Source organism: Typopeltis vanoorti, chromosome 9 (genome assembly GCF_054136105.1).
Source record: "Typopeltis vanoorti isolate ZY-2024b chromosome 9, IOZ_Tvanoo_1.0, whole genome shotgun sequence".
In the NCBI taxonomy this organism is placed as follows: domain Eukaryota; kingdom Metazoa; phylum Arthropoda; class Arachnida; order Uropygi; family Thelyphonidae; genus Typopeltis; species Typopeltis vanoorti.
This window is the reverse complement of record NC_143557.1, coordinates 48445634-48466098: the sequence shown is the minus strand read 5'-3', so window position 1 is coordinate 48466098 and position 20465 is coordinate 48445634. Positions and strand designations below refer to the sequence as shown.

General features: G+C 34.4%; 1 protein-coding gene across 1 annotated transcript in view; it reads left to right on the top strand.

Moving 5' to 3' along the window:
- The window catches only part of LOC150103022 (uncharacterized), a 435119-nt gene that overhangs the window by 310205 nt on the left and 104449 nt on the right, over positions 1–20465 (top strand). Inside the window, exons 20-22 of the mRNA XM_090398054.1 lie at positions 1722–1922; positions 2132–2242; positions 13138–13318. Coding sequence (XP_090254180.1) covers positions 1722–1922; positions 2132–2242; positions 13138–13318 — 493 coding nt within the window. The remainder of the gene's footprint in view (positions 1–1721; positions 1923–2131; positions 2243–13137; positions 13319–20465) is intronic.

The following is a 20465-nucleotide window of genomic DNA, read 5'->3' as shown; positions in this document are numbered from 1 at the left end:
TTATAAAAGTGATAAATAAATTCAATCCCAGCTTTGTAGATATGTTCCCTCACCCAATATGATTTTCCTCACCTGATGGAACAACACTTTTCTTATTTGAAAATGGAAAATGAGCACTTTTTCAGACACCTTTCTGGGCTTTCCTTCTAGTACTATACAAGGGAGGGGGAGGGGATTTTTGGAAAGTTTGGATAAACACCTAGAAAAAATATTATATTAAAGCAACTGATGTAACCATAAGAAGGAAAAAGAACAAATTATTACAAATACAAATACATATTGCTAATACAAATTTAATATCATTATTTTTGTTCTAGGTGTTTATCAGAATTTTCCAGACCCCCCCTCCCTTCCCTCATATATATTATTTAAATTTTTTTTTTATATTTTGTTTGTGGATTTGCTTTAAAAAAACTTAAAATTTTGTTATACATTAGTTTGGATTTACATTGGTTGAGTTCTTCAGGTTGGTTAGCAGAAGAAAACATTATAACCATAAACTAATAAAACTTAATCAACAAATTTATTTGGTTTTGTTATAAGCTGTTTGCATTACTTAGTCATGTGTCACATTTAGTCTATTTGTTCCTTGAATATCAATAAAGGAGATATGAAGAGAATCAAAATTTAAGAAGTATGACAGAAGATTAAAGCATTAAAATAGTACTTAAATTTCTAATCCAATTTTTTTTTTATTTGGTTTTGTTATAAGCTGTTTGCATTACTTAGTCATGTGTCACATTTAGTCTATTTGTTCCTTGAATATCAATAAAGGAGATATGAAGAGAATCAAAATTTAAGAAGTATGACAGAAGATTAAAGCATTAAAATAGTACTTAAATTTCTAATCCAATTTTTTTTTATTTGGTTTTGTTATAAGCTGTTTGCATTACTTAGTCATGTGTCACATTTAGTCTATTTGTTCCTTGAATATCAATAAAGGAGATATGAAGAGAATCAAAATTTAAGAAGTATGACAGAAGATTAAAGCATTAAAATAGTACTTAAATTTCTAATCCAATTTTTGAATGTTACAGAGCCTCTATAACTCAGTTTGTATCGATAGTCCACTTTAAACAAAGAGTTGGAAGGACCTAAGTTTCTATCCTATCTAGGAGTGAAGAACCTTTAGAAGAATTTTTCATCTGAAGCTCATATAGAGGCAGTAGAGTTTTTCTTCTTGGACACACACACACACACACACACACACACACACACACACACACACACACACACACACACACACACACACACACACACACACACACACACACACACACACTTCCCTGTCAAGAACATTAATTGGATTTCTCTGAAGACATTATTTGGTTCTCAAGAGTCCATTGGACCTCACATGTAAAAGGAAGATGAGATGATTTTTCTGTACTTGTGGTTTGACTTTTCAGGAGTCATGTTCATGATAATTGTGCGATAAACAGATTCACTGAATTTAATAATGGTGCTAAAAGCTTAAAATAAATATGCTTATAAAATCTTATTTCCATAGAAAAAATCATTAGCAAGCCTGATTGGCTGAGTGGATAACATCTCCACTCTTCAACATTTCAACAAATTTTTCAATAGAAACCCTAGATGTTATTTATATAGATGAAATGTTTATAATTATATTTTCAGATGAGCAGACATTGCAAATGGATATTTATTTATATGAACATATTAATATTTCTGACAAATCATTTATTCAATAATTGCATAAATAGATGGAGTTGTCAGCAGGATCTTTAAACAGCAGTAGTGACTTATGGGATAAGTGCTGTAATGAAAGCCTTTATATTAAAGATACTGAGCCAAAACCACCACATAGCAATTTTTCTGAAGAAAATGATGCAAATCTTTGTAAAGAGGAAATTTCATTTCCACAACCGACTCAGCCAACTTGCAATTTAGCATCAGACAATAAAGTAAGTAATTTTCCCTGTTTACTCTATTGATATTATCATACTCTTAGTACATTTGTTTAGTAAAGTAAAGTTGCTTTTAATTTTAAAATGAATCATAAATAAAAATAAAACAGTAAAAACCCAGTTCTGAGCTGAGAAAAGAACTGAGTAAGCATGATTTCTTGATTATAAAACAAATTAATATCAATACTTTATTTTAAACATTTTAGCCATCTAAGTCAAATACTAAAAACTGTGGGAACTTCAAATCCAGAAAAAGATCCAAAATCCGAAAAGAATCATCATTAAAGAAAAACAAAAGTAAAGAATTAAAGAAAGAGGTAAGATATCAAAAATTGCTGAATTCAGTATTGAAATTTCACTCTAAGGTTAGAAATATGCTGAAAACATATTTCTTTTGAAAGCAGTAGTCAGTATTTTAATATTTCATTTATAAAAATAATACTCTTACTCTGTACTTATTTATAAATAATAACTCTGTTCATAGCAATTAAGCTTTATATTATGTTTATAGAGTATCTTGAAAGACATCAATATAAGATTGTATTTTATTTAATGTGCAGTTGCAATGTATAAATGAAATCATGATTTTTTCTGTTTTTGGTGTATTAATTTATTTTGAATGGCAAAACACTAATCGGCTTCCCTTAGGAAATGCTATTACTAATCTCAGACTCAAATATTCAACTCGATACAAAGAAATGTTATTAATTATTCTAGCTGAAATCAGAAATTACTCCAACTATGTTCAAATAAATAATTTATTTAATCAAATATTATTTACAGTAATTATATACAACTCATTTAGTAATCACACATACAAAACTCATTAAACTGTAAATTAATAATTAATTCACTCTCACACTCTTTCTTTCAGTTTAAATTGCATAATAAATAAATCTGTACATTAAGCTCAACTGAATTAAGCATATTCATAATGAGAAATACATAGGCTGTTCAATAAGTTATAAGACTATATTTATACAGAAAACAGATTACCTTTAATCGTCATCATTTACATGGTATGTATTTTTCGAAGTAACTACCGTGCGATGCAATGCATTTGTCCCAACGTTGCGTCCACTTCTTAAACACATATGAAAGTCCGTTTTTTGAGAGTTCTTTCAAAACCGCCTCCGCAGCTTTTACACATGCTTTGTTGCTTTCGAAATGGCAGTCTCTTAGTCGTTTCTTGAGCTGAGGAAACAGCCAGAAATCGCATGGTGCAAGATCAGGACTGTATGAAGGGTGTGGTATGATATCTATGTTGTTCTTCTGCAAAATGTCCACTACACAACCAGCAATATGTGGCCTTGCATTATCGTGGTGCAATAAGAAACCATTCTTCAGCAATGGACACTTCCTTTTGATGAGCTGTACCATTGTCCATAAAACATCCGCATAGTATGAGCCGTTTACAGTATTCCCTTGTTCTACAACGTGTTGGTAAACAATGCCTTCGTAGTCAAAAAACATTATGGTCATAACTTTACCAGCTGATTTTACAGTTTTTTGCTTTCTTGGGGGTAGGTGAAGATGGATGCTTCCATTCACTGCTTTGTTGTTTCATTGTAGGGTTATAGTAATACAACCAAGCTTCATCTGCTGTAATGATGTGTTTTAAGAAGTTGTTGCCTTCTTGTTCCAGTCTTTCTTTCCATTCTGTGCACACATCCACTCGATGCTGCATTTGCTCCGGTGTCAAGAGTTTGGGAATCCATCGGGTGCAAACACGTTTCAGTCCCAAATGTTCAGCCATGATTGAGTGAACACTTCCCACAGAAATATTCAGGACAACATGCAGCTGGCGTACTGTAATTCTGCAATCCTCCTTGATGATAATCGCTGCTGTGTTGATCATCGTCTCTGTGATGGATGTTGAAGGTCTTCCCTCACGTTCAAGATCTTCCACATTTTGCCTTCCTTTCTTAAAAGTTTTATGCCAGTGAAAAACACTTGCCCTCGACATTGCTTCATTGTGGAAAGCTTCGCGTATCATGTTAAAAGTGTCCGTTGCCGATTTTTGCAAACGCACACAAAATTTAATTGCATAACACTGTTCCAAGGACACTTCCATTTCGACGACTGGTTGCGGCTTGTAGGCGCGCTGAAACAAGCTTGCGTTTAGTCACGTGACACGCTGGCACATCAGCCCATATGCGCCATCTATCAACCTCTTTTGTTAATACAGACAGCAACATTTTTTTATTCCACAGAAATTAATATTGTGATGAGTGGTTTCACGACAGTAAAATTAGTCTTATTACTTATTGAACAGCCCTCATATATAAGCTAAGAAAGAACATAACAGTAACCATCAAACTGCAATCCAAGTAACGTCAAGTAAATTTTCTTTGAGTAGATTAGGTCTTTGACTTGATTAAGCATTAAGATCTAAATTATATCAAAGTAAATTTTCTTTGAGTTGATTCCGTCTTTGACTTGATTAAGCAGAGAATCTAAATTATATCACTTTGTTGTCTGTGGTATTCCAGCATGGTTTGTCTTTTCCTTTTCCTTTCCTTTTCAGTTAATAACACAGACTCAGATCTGGGATATTCTTATAAAAATTAGTTAACTTAAGAATTAAAGAGATTGAGAGAGCGAAAGTAAATTCAAAATCAATATCTTTATTTACAAACAAATAATATTAATATAAAGTATAGCATTATATGGGCATAACAGTATGCATGTTAAATGTTAATTGCACAAGCACTATATACAAATCTGCATTATAAATAAAACTCATAAACTAGAAAGAAAAGGGCTCACAAACTTTACATTAAACATCACACAAGATTTTGTCCTACTTCAATAGCACAGGATTTGATGAGAACACACACATAAAAGGAGTTGACTTCAAACTTATCAAGCACAATTTCTTCCTCTCTCAACAGTGGCCATTAAAATATAATTAACTTACACCTGTTTCTCTTTGGGAAAAAAAAAATTATTTGTGCACACCCTTTCTTGAATAAAATAATATTTCTTCTGTCATATCTTCTCTAACATATCAGTTCCTTTTACTAATTCTTTGGAATGTAAAAATAATTTTAGTTTCCTTTTTTTTCTTCTGGAAACTTCTTCTTTATCCTTGATCGCAGAAAGTTTATTACTTTCAAGTTTACAGTGTTTAACTAGATTTAGTTTGCTGCTTAACATGTCAAAAGGAATTGCCGTTGCTCATATAATATTTCTTGTTACTTTTATCTACACTCCAATTTAGCTTCCTTTAAATGAAATTCATTCATTAATTTTGGGATAACTGTTTATCTCTCTCATAATGCTTTTTTCCACCTTTTTTTTTCTTAAGAAACGTCCTATCCTTTAAATTATATTTCTTCTCTCAGCTTCTAACTTTCAGAATGTATTCTGGTCAACAGGTGTTCTATTTTTCTCTCTGACTATATCAGCTTCCTCTTTAGAAATAACTTTTTGCACAATCACACTATTGCCTGGTGTGGCAATTACATGTTGATAAAACTAAAGTAAAATCATCTCTTGCTGTTGTAAACCAGACTACAGTTCTTTATTAGTGTGAAAACTCATTGGAAAGTTGCAGAAATAAGAACTAAATTCAAGGTGAGTTCTTTTTACTTGCTTGATACTAATAAATATTGCATTCATGACTGGCCGTAACTATACAAAGATTTCTTTTATACAAAACATTAGTAAAGAAATTTCTGACTAAGAAATACTGCATTAGCATTTTATGTTTAGTAACATCTTTACATATATAATAAAACTAAAACCTAGCCTTTCCTTTTTATTTATTTATTCAAAATTGACCATTGCTAAAATTTTTTTTTTTTTTTAAATTAAGACATAAGATAATCTACTATTGCTAAATAGCAAATATCCTATAACTTCTTGTACTGAAGTATCAATTTTTCTCAGTCATCCTTTCTTTTTTAATGAGAATTTAATAGAGGAAGCAAAATTATCGACTTTCCAATAGTAGAGAGAGAATATTCATCAACCAGTAACACTGCTTCCATGCAATATGAAGAAATTACATCTCTTACAAAAAATAATAATGCATAATAAAGACACATATTAAAATAAATTCTTCCCTTCTAATCACTGGATGAATGAATTATTAATAGTTATTTTGTTTCTTCATTTAAAGAAATTCCTGTAAGATTTGGTTTGGTTTATGTTTTATTGGCACAAGACTACGACTACTACATACTGTAGTAGTCGTAGTCTTGTGCCAATAAAACAAAAGTTTGGAGCAGTACACAAGGTTTACAGAAAGATACAAAAAAATAAGCAAAAGAGTATTTGCACATAGACAGAATGACAGCAAAGGCTATAGCTGCACACAGATAATCAAAGATACATTACTAAATAAAAAAATAAATAAAGATATATACTAAAACACTAAAACAGGCTTCATATAGATAAAATTACATCAAAAGTAACAGCTGCACATAAGGTTCAGAAGCCACAGCAGCACACAAAATAATCAAAAATACATTAGTACATCAAAATGTAAATGAAAGTATGTATAAAATTGTATAAGGTTAAACAGTGCATTACATAAAATTACAGCAAAGGTTACAACAATACATGAGGTTAAAAGGTTACAACCATTCACAGGTAATCAAAGATAAAATCAATCTGTATGTACAAAAGTCCAGTTAAACAATGTGGCTTTCACATATAAACAAAGCTTCAGCAAAGGCCACAGTAGTTACAGCAGTCAAGGTCAATTAGTAGATAATATGCACAACATTAAATTAAACAGTGTGGTATCTACATATGAACAGAAGTACAGTAGAGGCTGCAGCAGCATACAAGCAGTTGAGGAAAACTTAGCATATAGTATATATGTACAATTGTATGTATACAAAGATCAAGTTAAGCAGTGTAGCATTCACATATAAATAAAGCCACATCTAAGGCTACAGTAATACACAAGGCTGGAGGTTATAGCATATAAATAGTTAATATGATTTATTAAATAATAAATTGTATAGTATATAAGGCTCTTGTATAAAGTGCTGGCATTCCATCAGAATATGATTAATGGTGAGACGAGTGTTGCATTCTTTGCACATAGGTGTGTTATCCAGCCCTGAACGGCCTACAGAGCCTAGCTAGAACAACTTCTTTCCCCCTGTTCGTACATTGACTAGACTGTCAGTGCCTATTTCAGGTTTAATCTCATACAGTTTGTTTGTTTGTTAGTGCTTCCTGCCAGGAGTACTGCCATTGGGCTATTAACTTTGATTTTATGATTTGTGCAGTTGCAATGTATAAATGAAATGATGATTTTTTCTGTTTTTGGTGTATTCATTTATTTTGAATGGCAAAACACTAACCAGCTTCCTTAGGAAATGCTATTGTAGTATAGTAGTTGGTGTATGGAGCGATTAAACAAGATATTGAGAAGGAATGAGCTGATCTAGCAGCTGCATCTGTGATGTTATTTCCCTTAATTCTGACGTGGCTGGAAATCCAACAAAACTGAACACCGAAATTAAGGATCTTTATTTTGTATAACAGTTGTAACACCTGACCAAGCACTGGGTGTGAATTATACACCAGAGAAGAGATAGCTATAAAGAGCTTAATGAGTCTGTATAAATTGCGCACTTTTGTTAGGAGTTTTCTTTTATATGCATAAGTGCAAGCTGAATGGATGTAACTCTGTTGTATAATTACCGCAATCAGATAGGATTTGGTTGGAGATCGTGATATTATGAAACAAAGCAACACTGCCAAGAGATCTCTGATTTTGAACTATTATAGATGGGTAAGAAATCAGAGTGAACTGCTCTGTGAGCATTAAACAGTTGAAGGTAGACAGATGGGTGTTTGAGACTTCTGTAGTTGACTGAGTTACATTACTCCCTTTATGGGTAATTGTTGTTCTTCACGCAGCCCTCTCATAGTTATTTTTTTTTAATAGCATGTAAAAATGTTGTTAGGACTTTTAGAGCAGTTTGGACCATTCTATTCTACTTTGAAAATGTGTTAGTCAAACATGAATATTGTTGAGTCTTGTTATGTTACTTGTACTTTGTTTAATTTTCAATTCATAGTGAAGATGCCTGTGATATAGCTGAAAATTTTATATAGTTAAAAATTCTAACATATTTCTTCCTTTTTATTTAATTTTTTTAAATTTAAGTGGTGGTGGTGGCGGTGGTGATACTTTTTTCCTGGGAATTGAGTATGTAAAAATGTCATGTTTATGACATTTCAACCCAATTTTGGTTTATGCCATAGTAATTCATATTGAAACAAAAATTGAAGCAAGTCACAAATTTAATGCCAAATTTTTTGGCATTAAATTTAATGGAGATCCTAAATGCCAAATTTCATTAAATCCTATTAAAAATCCACTGCAGAATTATCATTAATATCAACATTACTATCAATATTTCATTAATAATAATTATTTTATATCATATTAATATATATATTTATTATTATTAATGATAAATTTAAAATATATTAATAATAAATTTAAAATATATTAATAATAAAATTAACAAATATTAGAAGAGTAATTAATATTATTAATTTTTATTAATATGTTATATTAATATTATAATTTTATTTATTATAATACTAATTATTAATATATTTTTTAACTTTATTAACTTTATTACCCATATCTACTTATTAATATTATATACATGTGTACATATCAGCTTATAAGTACTTTCACATAATGGAAGTTATATGCATCTGCATTGTAATCTTATGAACAATGAAACTTTACAATTGTGTACTAAACATCTGTACAATTCAGTACAATAACTTTGAATCACTTTTTATTACTTTCAGAGAAATGGCATGTATTTTATAATATTTAAGCAAGAGTACTATAATTTCTTATGTTATACATTTCACTCTTAATATCTTTATAATTTGCACAATCACAATGTGGAATTCATATAACAGAATAATAATAATTACAGTAATCATTTGCAAATATAGTTCACAGTTACACAAGGTAGATAGCATGATTACATGCTGCATTTTACGGGCTACATTGGTGCTGTATGTACCAGGGGGGCTACGCCCCCCTGGTGCATACAGCACCCAACCCCTGTGTTCCGGACTGGTAGGCCGGTTCTCCTTGAATTCTGATGACTCGAATTTTGAAGACTCCACACTCAAAGGCTACCCTGTGTTTCAAGTCTTCAAAAGTGGTGGGCTCCCCCCCCTGCGCCTACGGTGCCCCCCCTCCAAGTTCCAGATTGGTAAGCCGGTTCTCCTTGAATTTTGAAGACTCAACACTCAGGATAGCCCCTGAGTTTCAAAACGTTTCAAATAACTTGACAAAAAACATGACACAAAAACGTTTCATAAAAAGGCTCATCATTTTATATCTATAGGATATATATATACTCTATACTATAAAATGATAAGCTGAAATTGGAAACAGATGTAGGCTGTAAGGTTTTTATGTAATGTTTTTCTAAATGTTATTATAAAATGATAAGCCTTTTTATGAAACGTTTTTATATAACGTATTTTTCAAGTTATTTGAAACGTTTTGAAACTCAGGGGCTACCCTGAATGTCGAGTCTTTAAAATTCAAGTCATTGGAATTCAAGGAGAACTGGCCTACCAGTCCGGAACATGGAGAGTTGGGCAGCTTAGGCTTCAGGGGGAAGAGCCCCTAGTACACACACACACACACACACACACACACACACACACACACACACACACACACACACACACACACACAGTCCACGTGGTTAGCCCAGTGGCTGTGCACTTTCCAACCATATGCCTGGGAAAGAAGTGTCCAAAGTTCTATTCCCATCGCTGACGTGAGGAGCTTAGGATCTTTCTCAGACATAGCCAAGTGAGCCAGTCTTGGGCGTGGACTGCAGGGTTTTTCTCCCCAGTTTATCTGGGGTTTTTCATCCTGCAAGCAGGCAAACCAACCTTGAGAACTCAATGCTTCTACAGACATAAGATACACTGGGAGATATAGGGCTAACCACCTTATCCTTGTATACGGTTGCGGTTAAATGAATAGAAAATCCTCAACACCGCAAGGTAAAAGAGGGAAAAAGGAAGATGTATATATATGTATGTGTGTGTGTGTATATATATATATATATATATATATATAAAATTACTTGGTATCTTTAACATATATTATACCCAAGGTAAAAAAATTTTTCACATCTTTCTCTCATCTGGAGATTCTTAATTAATAAGGTCAAAGCACCTAGTGGCAACTTGCATAGGTAAAATTGATAAACTCTGTATTACTTATCCCTTGGCATTTCAGGGTCTGCCTAATCACTGATGAGACCTCTATAAAGGTTGAAACTGATCTGGGTAGTGACCCCCCACCCATAATGTATAACATCATACATCTTCTAGGTCCTAGGAGATGTGTTTTACATTTATGGGAAATACTAAGGAAAGTGATCAGAACTTAATCCATCTTTACCAAGAGTTGCCTTGGTGTTGCACCACCATAAGTCTTGAACCACGTTCAGGTGCAAACTTGACTTACTTGTCTGTTTGCTTACTTGGGAAAAAGGATTAAAATCAAGGTTTTAAAATTGCTTGGTACCTTTAACATGTATATATATATATATATATATATACATGTTAAAGGTACCAAGCATTTTTATATATATATATATATATATGAAAGAATGATCATTAACTCGGTTAACATACATATTTTTATAAAGAATTGAATGACTAGAACTGAGATTTAAGTAAAAAGGTTTTAATATTAAAACACGACTAGTTTCGGCTTGTAACAGCCTTCATCAGGTGACATTATAGAAAAAAGATAAAACACTGAAGCTTAAATAAACTATGAACATCATAGAGAGTCTCTATACATAATTGACACTAAATCGTTGTGGTCGAAAGAACAGCTTTAAATACAACCACAACGATTTAGTGTCAATTATGTATAGAGACTCTCTATGATGTTCATAGTTTATTTAAGCTTCAGTGTTTTAGTGTTTTTTCTTTTTTCTTTCTTTTATAATGTCACCTGATGAAGGCTGTTACAAGCTGAAACTAGTCGTGTTTTTATGTTAAAACCTTTTTACTTAAATCTCGGTTCTAGTCATTCAATTCTTTATAAATATATATATATATATATATGTTAAAGATACCAAGAAATTTTATAAACTTGGTTTTAATCCTATTTTCTCAAGTAAGCAAACAAGCAAGTAAGCTAAGTTTGTGCCTGAAGTGTTTTCAGGTCTGAGGCAACTCATGGTAAAGGTGGACTAAGCTCTGATCACTTGCCTTAGTATCTCCCATAATGCAAAGCACATCTTGCGGAAATGTATGATGCTATGCATTAAGGGAAAGGCCACTACCCAGACCAGTTTTGACCTTTATTGAGGTCTCTTCAGTGGGAGCCAGGCCCTGAGATGGATACCAAAGTTGAAATAATGCAGAACTTATATTTACTTATATGAGTTGCCACAGGGTGCTTTGATGTTATTAAATAAAAATCTCAGAATGAGAGAAAGATGTAGAAAGTTTTTTACCTTGGTACACTATATGCTAAAGATACCAAGAAATTTTATAAACTTGGTTTTAATCTTATTTTCCCAAGTAAGCAAACAAACAAGTAAACTAAATTTGTGCCTGAAGTATTTTCAGGTTTGAGGTAACTCGTGGTAAAGGTGGACTAAGCTCTGATCACTTGCCTTAGTATCTCCCATAATGCAAAGCACATCTCCTTGTGGAGATGTGCTTTGAACTATATTTGCATGTATGATGCTATGCAATGCTATGCATTAAGGGAAGGACCACTACCCAGACCGTTTTCGACCTTTATTGAGGTCTGTTCAGTGGGAGCCAGACCCTGAGATGGATGCCAAGAGACCTCAATAAAGGTAGAAACCGGTTTGGGTAGTGGCCCTTCCCTTAATGCATAGCATCATACATATCCATAAGGATATGTGCATTGCATTATGGGATACTAAGGCAGCTGATGTGAAGTCATTAGCCTCAATATACAAGTAGCCCAGTTATGAAGTTATTTCATGCACAAACTTTGTTTGCTTATACTTAGATAAAGGATGAAACCAAATTCACTTATTCTAAGATATATACTTAATATATATAAGATATATATATATTAAGATATATACCTTATTCACTGGTATATATCTGTTCTATATATTATGTACAGGGTGTTCGGGATAAATTTGACAGTTTCGTAAGGAAAAAGAAAATCTTCTTTGTATCTATTAAATTTAATGAATTGACAAAAAAACATTACAGGCAGAGTTAATTACAATACTATCAACAAGATTTACTCAAAATAACCACCATTAGCATCGATCACAGCTTCAATTCTGCTTCGGAACCTCGAACAAGCTGATGCTACAGTCTCCCTGGGAAGGGCCGCAAAAACTGTTTTAATTTTATCCATTAACTGGGCTTTTGTATTACTGGAAGTGCGATTGGTGTCTTTTTCAACTGTGCCCCATACAAAATAATCCATGGGGTTAAGGTCTGGGGAGTTTGGAGGCCAAACATTTGGACTGGTGAAGTCGTAGAAATTTTCAGACAACCATTTTTGACTTTTCCCAGAGGTGTGGCAAGGGGCCGAATCCTGCTGCCATACATACGGCCTACCATTGGCTACCCTTGTTATCCAGGGCTTGACTACAGTTAGCAACTCCACGAACAAAGCCCGAATTCCAATGCCAGGGTTCTTCAACACCTGTTCCTGCAGATTTGCGAGGAATTCTGCTGTACGAACGCAATCAGATCGTCTGCTAGGGATCTTTCTTCTTGCTACATCCTCGTAGTCACCATTGCAAGTCTCTAGTTCATGCCTGATTGTTTTTACTGTATTCAGGGAGCATTGGGCAGCAGTCGTAATATCCTTATTTTGATGGCGGGCACGAATCATCATGATACAAGTTATTCTCTTCCATGATTCAGGTGGGTTCCAGCTATCCATCCTTTCTGACATCTTGTATATGAATGAAGAAGGGTCCAAACTTTTAAATGAAGAGAAGTGTGTGTTAATACATGTAACTTACGGAAAAATATAATTAATTATAAATATGTCAAATTTATCCCGAGCACCCTGTATATTGGAATTATAATTTTTTGCCCAATGGGTAACAGTTAAGAAATTGAAGGAATTTTCCAGTTATTAGTTATGACTGTTATTCAATTTTTAAACATTCAGTATTTCACATATATATATATATATATATATTTTTTTTTTTAACAGAATAAAGACAAATATGTACCTGATGAACTATTTACTGCACTGAAGAAATGTCATTTAAGTGAGCCCAATACTCTAGGAATGTCTCCAAGCAGATCTGATAATGAAAATGCTGACAGCAGTTATAGTGAAGGAGAAAACATTCCATTAAGTGCACTTATTGAATGGTGCTCATATTCTAATGGTATTTGTTCTTTTTTTTTTTTTTTTTTGTTTACATGATTTGTGTATAATAATTTATAACTCTATTTGTAATGTTATGTACTAAGTGTTGAATATATCTCCAGTAGTTATCTTTGAAATACTTATTACAAAAGATTACAGTTCCCTCCTTCCGGAATTCTTTATCGTCTTCTCTCCACAGATGAATATACGCTAAAAAAATTAGGAATATTCAGTGTCAGAAAACGATTAAAGATTTAAATTGATTCAGTTCATCTTTGCCATGGAATGGTTTCAGTCTAAACAGTGTTTAAATAATATAATTTCCAAAGCATTTATATGGTTGAAACCTGTGAAACTGCAGTAGTTGTGCAAAGAATAGAGCACAAACCAGATAGTGTTTATTTTTATTATTTGGTACAGAACCTTCACTTGCATTTCAAGTGCTGACATGGTTGAAAATGTTGATATCCAAAACTAATGCTTTGAAAAATGAAGATAACAAATATTTAATGACAGCTTGTTCATTACAGATATGAAATGACAGCATTTGTAAATTTTCTATTAATAAAATCCACCAAAAGATTACCATTTCAATTCTCTGTGATGTGATTCTATTCTATGACAAAGAAAAAAAAATCTCATCCATGTCAACCTGATAACAACCCCTGACTAACTTATGCCTCAATCGTATCCCCCCTTTTATTTACGAGGCTTTGCAATTTACATTCTCCCAATTTGTCCTTATACTAAACATTCCAAAGACCACTGGTCACTTTTGTGAATCTTCTCTGGACCCTTTCTAACATATCCTTGTCATTATGAAAACCCAGTGATCAAATTGGTGCACAATAACTATATGTTGCCTGATCAAGGCCTTATGCAGTAGCATCATTACTTTTTTATTTCTGCACACCAGGGTTCTCCCCATCATTGTGGGGAGGACCCTGGTGTCCACATCATTTTCTGATGTGATGTGATGTCTTCACAACTTGTGCAATGTGGCTGCTGAATTTCAAGTCCTTATCCACACCACTCACAGATCTCTCATTTCCTATACCTCCTTTAAAGTTTCCCCACCGAGTGTATACTTTGCATCTCATCATTGCTTACCAAATTTCAAAACCTTACACTTTGCAACATTTAACTGCAGTTCCACCAACCTGCCCATTCATGCAATCTATTTAAGTTCTCCTGTAAGGCCATAACATCTCTCTTCAGTTTTGCATCATCTGCAAACAGCTCCATATCACCAGTTAAATCCATCCCAATATCCAGGGCTGTACTTACACTTTTCCCAAGGTAGGTGGGGCCTTGATGCTAGATTGCTCTGGGCCCCCCCCCCTTCCTCATTGTTTGCAGCCCTTAAATTGGCCCTAATTTTTCAGGGCCCTCAGCTAGAGCCTCATGTTCCTGTGCATAAGTATGGCCCTGCCATTATCATTAATATACAAACTGAACAACAGTGGTCCCAAAAGTGACACCTGAAGCACAAGACTAGTGACTTCCTCTTTTGGGAATTACACTCACATATACAGGGTGTTCGGGATAAATTTGACAGTTTCGTAAGGAAAAAGAAAATCTTCTTTGTATCTATTAAATTTAATGAATTGACAAAAAAACATTACAGGCAGAGTTAATTACAATACTATCAACAAGATTTACTCAAAATAACCACCATTAGCATCGATCACAGCTTCAATTCTGCTTCGGAACCTCGAACAAGCTGATGCTACAGTCTCCCTGGGAAGGGCCGCAAAAACTGTTTTAATTTTATCCATTAACTGGGCTTTTGTATTACTGGAAGTGCGATTGGTGTCTTTTTCAACTGCGCCCCATACAAAATAATCCATGGGGTTAAGGTCTGGGGAGTTTGGAGGCCAAACATTTGGACTGGTGAAGTCGTAGAAATTTTCAGACAACCATTTTTGACTTTTCCCAGAGGTGTGGCAAGGGGCCGAATCCTGCTGCCATACATACGGCCTACCATTGGCTACCCTTGTTATCCAGGGCTTGACTACAGTTAGCAACTCCACGAACAAAGCCCGAATTCCAATGCCAGGGTTCTTCAACACCTGTTCCTGCAGATTTGCGAGGAATTCTGCTGTACGAACGCAATCAGATCGTCTGCTAGGGATCTTTCTTCTTGCTACATCCTCGTAGTCACCATTGCAAGTCTCTAGTTCATGCCTGATTGTTTTTACTGTATTCAGGGAGCATTGGGCAGCAGTCGTAATATCCTTATTTTGATGGCGGGCACGAATCATCATGATACAAGTTATTCTCTTCCATGATTCAGGTGGGTTCCAGCTATCCATCCTTTCTGACATCTTGTATATGAATGAAGAAGGGTCCAAACTTTTAAATGAAGAGAAGTGTGTGTTAATACATGTAACTTACGGAAAAATATAATTAATTATAAATATGTCAAATTTATCCCGAACACCCTGTACAACTTTCTGATGCCTATCATACAGCCAGTTACTGTTGCAACTCAGAAGTCTGTTATCCATTCCCATCCATTTCAATTTATTTAACAGCTTGTCAGCATGTCATGTGGCAGTCTATCAAACGCTTTTGCAGAATATACGTATACCACTGTATATGCATCTCCATTATCCAAGACATTTGTCACCTTGTTATAGTACTTAAGTACAGGTGTGTGTGTGGGGGGGGGGCTAGAAAAGTTCTGATAAACACCTAAAACAAAAGTGATATTAAATCAGCTGATATAACAGTAAGAAAGAATATATCTTAAAACCCTTTAATCCCCATGTTTCATCAAATTGTAATAATTTGTTCTTTTTCTTTTAGGATATATGAGAAGAGTTGCTTTAATATAATTTTTGTTCTAGATATTCATCAGAATTTTTTAGCCCCTCTCGTAAGTTAGTAAAATATGATCTCCATGTGACAAATCCATGCTGACAACCACAGAGAATACTGCTATTATCAACCCATTTCTGTATCCTGGTGCTCGCTAATCTCTGTAGTACCTTCACCACAACTCTAGATATACAGATTGGCCTATAATTTGTAACTGCAGCTTATCACCACCTTTCTGCAGCAGAACAAATTTTATCTTCTTTCCATTCTCTTGGAACCTGTGCTGTTATTTAATTAGGTACTTAGACTCTTATTAAATAGGCATGCCAATGCTACTGCCAATTCCCTTAGGACACGTGATATGTCATCAAATCCTGTCACTTAGTTACTCAAAGGTGTAAATATGTAACCCATCATTACTAAACCATGTGAGAATGGGAAATGTAAAGGAAAGAATAGGTGTGAGATATAGAAATGCTTTCAATACTGGTAAGTGAATCATTTGAGATAGTATATGTTGGGGTTTTTTCACACAGAAACTCGGGTTTTCTTCCCCCAGAACAGACGAACCAGCCCCGTGAACCCACACATTTACAGACACACCCAGAGGCATCTGGCCAACCACCTTTCCTCAAGGTGGTTGCAGTTGTAAGATTAAAAACCTCGACACCATAAAAGGTAGAAAAGAAGGATTAAGAAGAAGATGATGAAGATATTATATGTGTCCTGTAAGTTACTGAGTGGAGCAAATAGCATGTGATCCTATAAATTCTAGACATGCATAAATGAATTTATAATGCCGTAATAATAATAATAATAATAATAATAAAGGGTGCTTAAAGGTCAAAGCTTTATAACTGAGAGGAGACCTCCACATAGCCTTTAAAGGAATGCGGAGAACCGACCAGGGCTTCTGACCTAATGTCCGATCCTCACCTTCTCGTAGTGCACCCTGTTGAGTATCTACCTGGATATTGAACGAACAAGGATGGGCTGGCAATTTGGGATTTAGCCGACCAAATTGTATTCTTATGGTTAAACGAAAATACAAAATGATGGTACAACATGACAAAATTTCATGCTGGCTGGGGCGTCGCCCGGTTAAACAAGGCCCCCCCCCCCCTTTGTTTTCGCCAGGGAAACAGGGCGAACAGCGAAAAATCAGCTACTAGAACAAATCTGAAAACACACCCTAACTCAACATCACCAGAGTTAAAGATCGGTACTATCAACATAAAAAGCCTGAATGGCAAAGAAATGGAGCTAGCTGAGGAATTTGATAAGTACCAGATCGACATAATAGGGGTGACTGAAACAAAAAAGACAAAAACTGGCGAGATCTTTCTGAGCAATAAAAACAAAATGTTATATTCAGGCAATGACAATCAAGGAAAAGAAGAAGTAGCTATAGTATTCAACACAAAATACGAGGCTAATCTTCTTGAATGGCAGGCAGTCTAAAGTAGAGTAATGTGGGCAAATATGAGAATGTGGAACTGGACAATGAGACTTGTTTGTGCCTATGGTCCCACTTCTACCTTAGCAGAAGGTTCTACTAAGGTAGAAGGGGAGGAATTTTTTGAGGCTTTAGAAAAAGCAACTGACACAATGAAAAAGGAAAAGGTGGTCCTTGTTGGGGATCTAAATAGCATAGTAGGAAATGATTGTCAGACATACAAAAGTATTTTGGGAAAATTTGGAGAAAAGAGCAAAGCTAATAATAATGGCAAATATCTATTGGATTTCTGCTCAGGACATGCACTGGTTATTACTTACACCTTGTTCCAAAATAAAAATGTGCACAAATTCACATGGAGAGAAGAGGCAAGGAATAAGAAAAGTCTCATTAGCTATGTTATTGTTGATAGTGATGTTTTCTCCCTGGTGCAGGACACCAGAGTGTACAGAGGATTTGAAATTGGAAGTGATCACTATTTAGTCTTGAGCAGAATAAAATTGTATTTCATATTGAAAAGCATAACATGTAAGAAAGTTTTAAAGCGAATAAAAGTTGAGCAGCTCTCAGATGTGAACCGTGGACTAAAATATACAAAGATTATTGAAGAAAAAATGAAAGTGTTTGAGAACAGGAACCAAATCTTGGAGATTCAGTGGCAAGCCCTGAAGAAAATATTGATTGATTTAGCCAGAGAGCCATATGGTGAGATTATGTGCAAAGATAGAAAAATCAGAACTCCATGGTGGACACAGGAAGTTAAAGAGGCAGTGAAGGAAAAGAAGAAAGCATATCAAAAGTTCCTGGCAAATAAGTCAGCTTGTGCTCTTAGAGAATATAGATACAAATGCAAGAATGCTAAACACTGTGTAAAACTAGATAAACAAAAGTCATGGGAGGACTTTTGGCAAGAACATAGAAAATAAATATCTAGAAGGTGGCAAAATATTCTGGAGGTTGTTGAAGAAGCTTAGGAATGAAGGAAAGAGTGCTGTAAAAGCAGTTAGAGATGATAAAGGTGACATGAAAATGGGAAAAAAAGATATCCTTGAAGTATGGAGTAATTACTTTGAAAATTTGCTAAATGAAACAAGCAGTGATGACAGCACAGTGATAAAAAAACACTGACCAGGCATGCAGTCAGGAATACATATCCATACATGAAGTAGAAAAAGCCATCAAAGGCTCGAAATGTGGAAAGGCAGCAGGAGTAGATGATATTCGACCAGAAATGCTGAAGTATGGTGGTATAAAAGTCTTACAGTGGCTGCACTGCATAGTTCAGAATGCCTGGACAGAGGGGCGAATTCCAGACGATTGGAGTAGAGCTCTCATAATACCCATATATAAAAAGAGAAATAAAACTGAATGTGAGAATTACAGAGGTGTATCCCTACTGAGTGTTCCTGGTAAGATATATGCAAGTATACTTGAGAAACGGTCGAGAAGAATTGTGGAAGAAAAGCTTGGTGAAGAACATGCTGGATTCAGGTCAAATAGAGACTGTCAGGATCAGATCTTCACTTTACGACAAATAGTGGAGAAATCATGGCAATATAACAAAGATCTATATTTAAGTTTTGTCGATTTGGAAGAGGCATATGACAAGGTGCCAAGAGAGAAGCTATTCAATACGCTACAGTTATATGGTGTCAATGGGGCATTATATCAAGCAATACTTAGTCTTTATTTGAGTTGTAAGTGCAGTTAGAATTGAAGGAAGTACAAGAAGATGGTTTAATGTTAAATCTGGTGTGAGACAAGGATGTACATTATCCCCTCTGTTATTTATTATCTATATGGATCACATTATGAAGGAAAGTGGTATTAAACATGATATCAAAATTGGAGATGTTAATGTCAGCTCTTTGCTTTATGCGGAATAAATCCGCTACAAGTCTGCAAGATTCTCTGACTAAATTGAATAGCTGTTGTAATAGATATGGTATGAAGGTCAGCAATAAAAAGACAAAGACAATGAAAATAGGCAGAATCATTGAAAATGTCAACTGTATTGTGAATGGAGAACCTGTTGAACAAGTAAAACATTTCAGCTACTAGGCACGATTTTTACTGAAGATGGTAAATTAAGTATAGAAATAGACAACAGAATCAGCAAAGCTGGTATGGTGGGAAGTCAATTGAATAAATTCATATGGAATGAGAGAGAAATTAATCAGAAAACTAAATTAGCTATATACAAGACAGTATTCAAATTCCAGTTTTAACCTATGGATCTGAGAGCTGGGTCAGAAGTAAAACACTTGACCAGAGACTATAGATCGCAGATATGAGAGTCCTGAGAAAGATTAGAGGTATGAACAGATGGCATCAATGGCAATATCATATTAAAAATGAAGATATTAGGAAAGAACTTGACATTGTCAGCATCCAGGAATGCGTTAGCAGAGCTAATCTCAGGTGGTATGGTCACTTAAACAGAATGGGCGAGGAAAGATTAGCAAAACAAGTGTTCTCTGCCAGGTTGGCAGGAAAACGACCCAGAGGAAGACCAAGATATAGGTGGATTGATATGTTACAAAGTGCCTTAGACAATAGAAACATAAGATCTGATAATGTTGGAGTCTTGATAAATAACAGACTGATTTGGAGGAAAATTGTATATAGGAAGTTAGTAATGATGTAAATTTTTCATGTAGTACTGTCATATCCTGTACACCCCTTGAGGGTACAGCGCAGGAATTTGATGATGATGGTGATAATAATAAACTTATCAGGAGAGGAAAAGAGATTTGTTTGCAAAGTATAAATAACAATAATACTGTTTTCTACATTTGGTAGGTCAGTAAATAACTATAGGAAGGGGATAATCCAATTAACTAATAATTTGATCAGGTGATGCATTTAGGCACTGTAGGAATACACG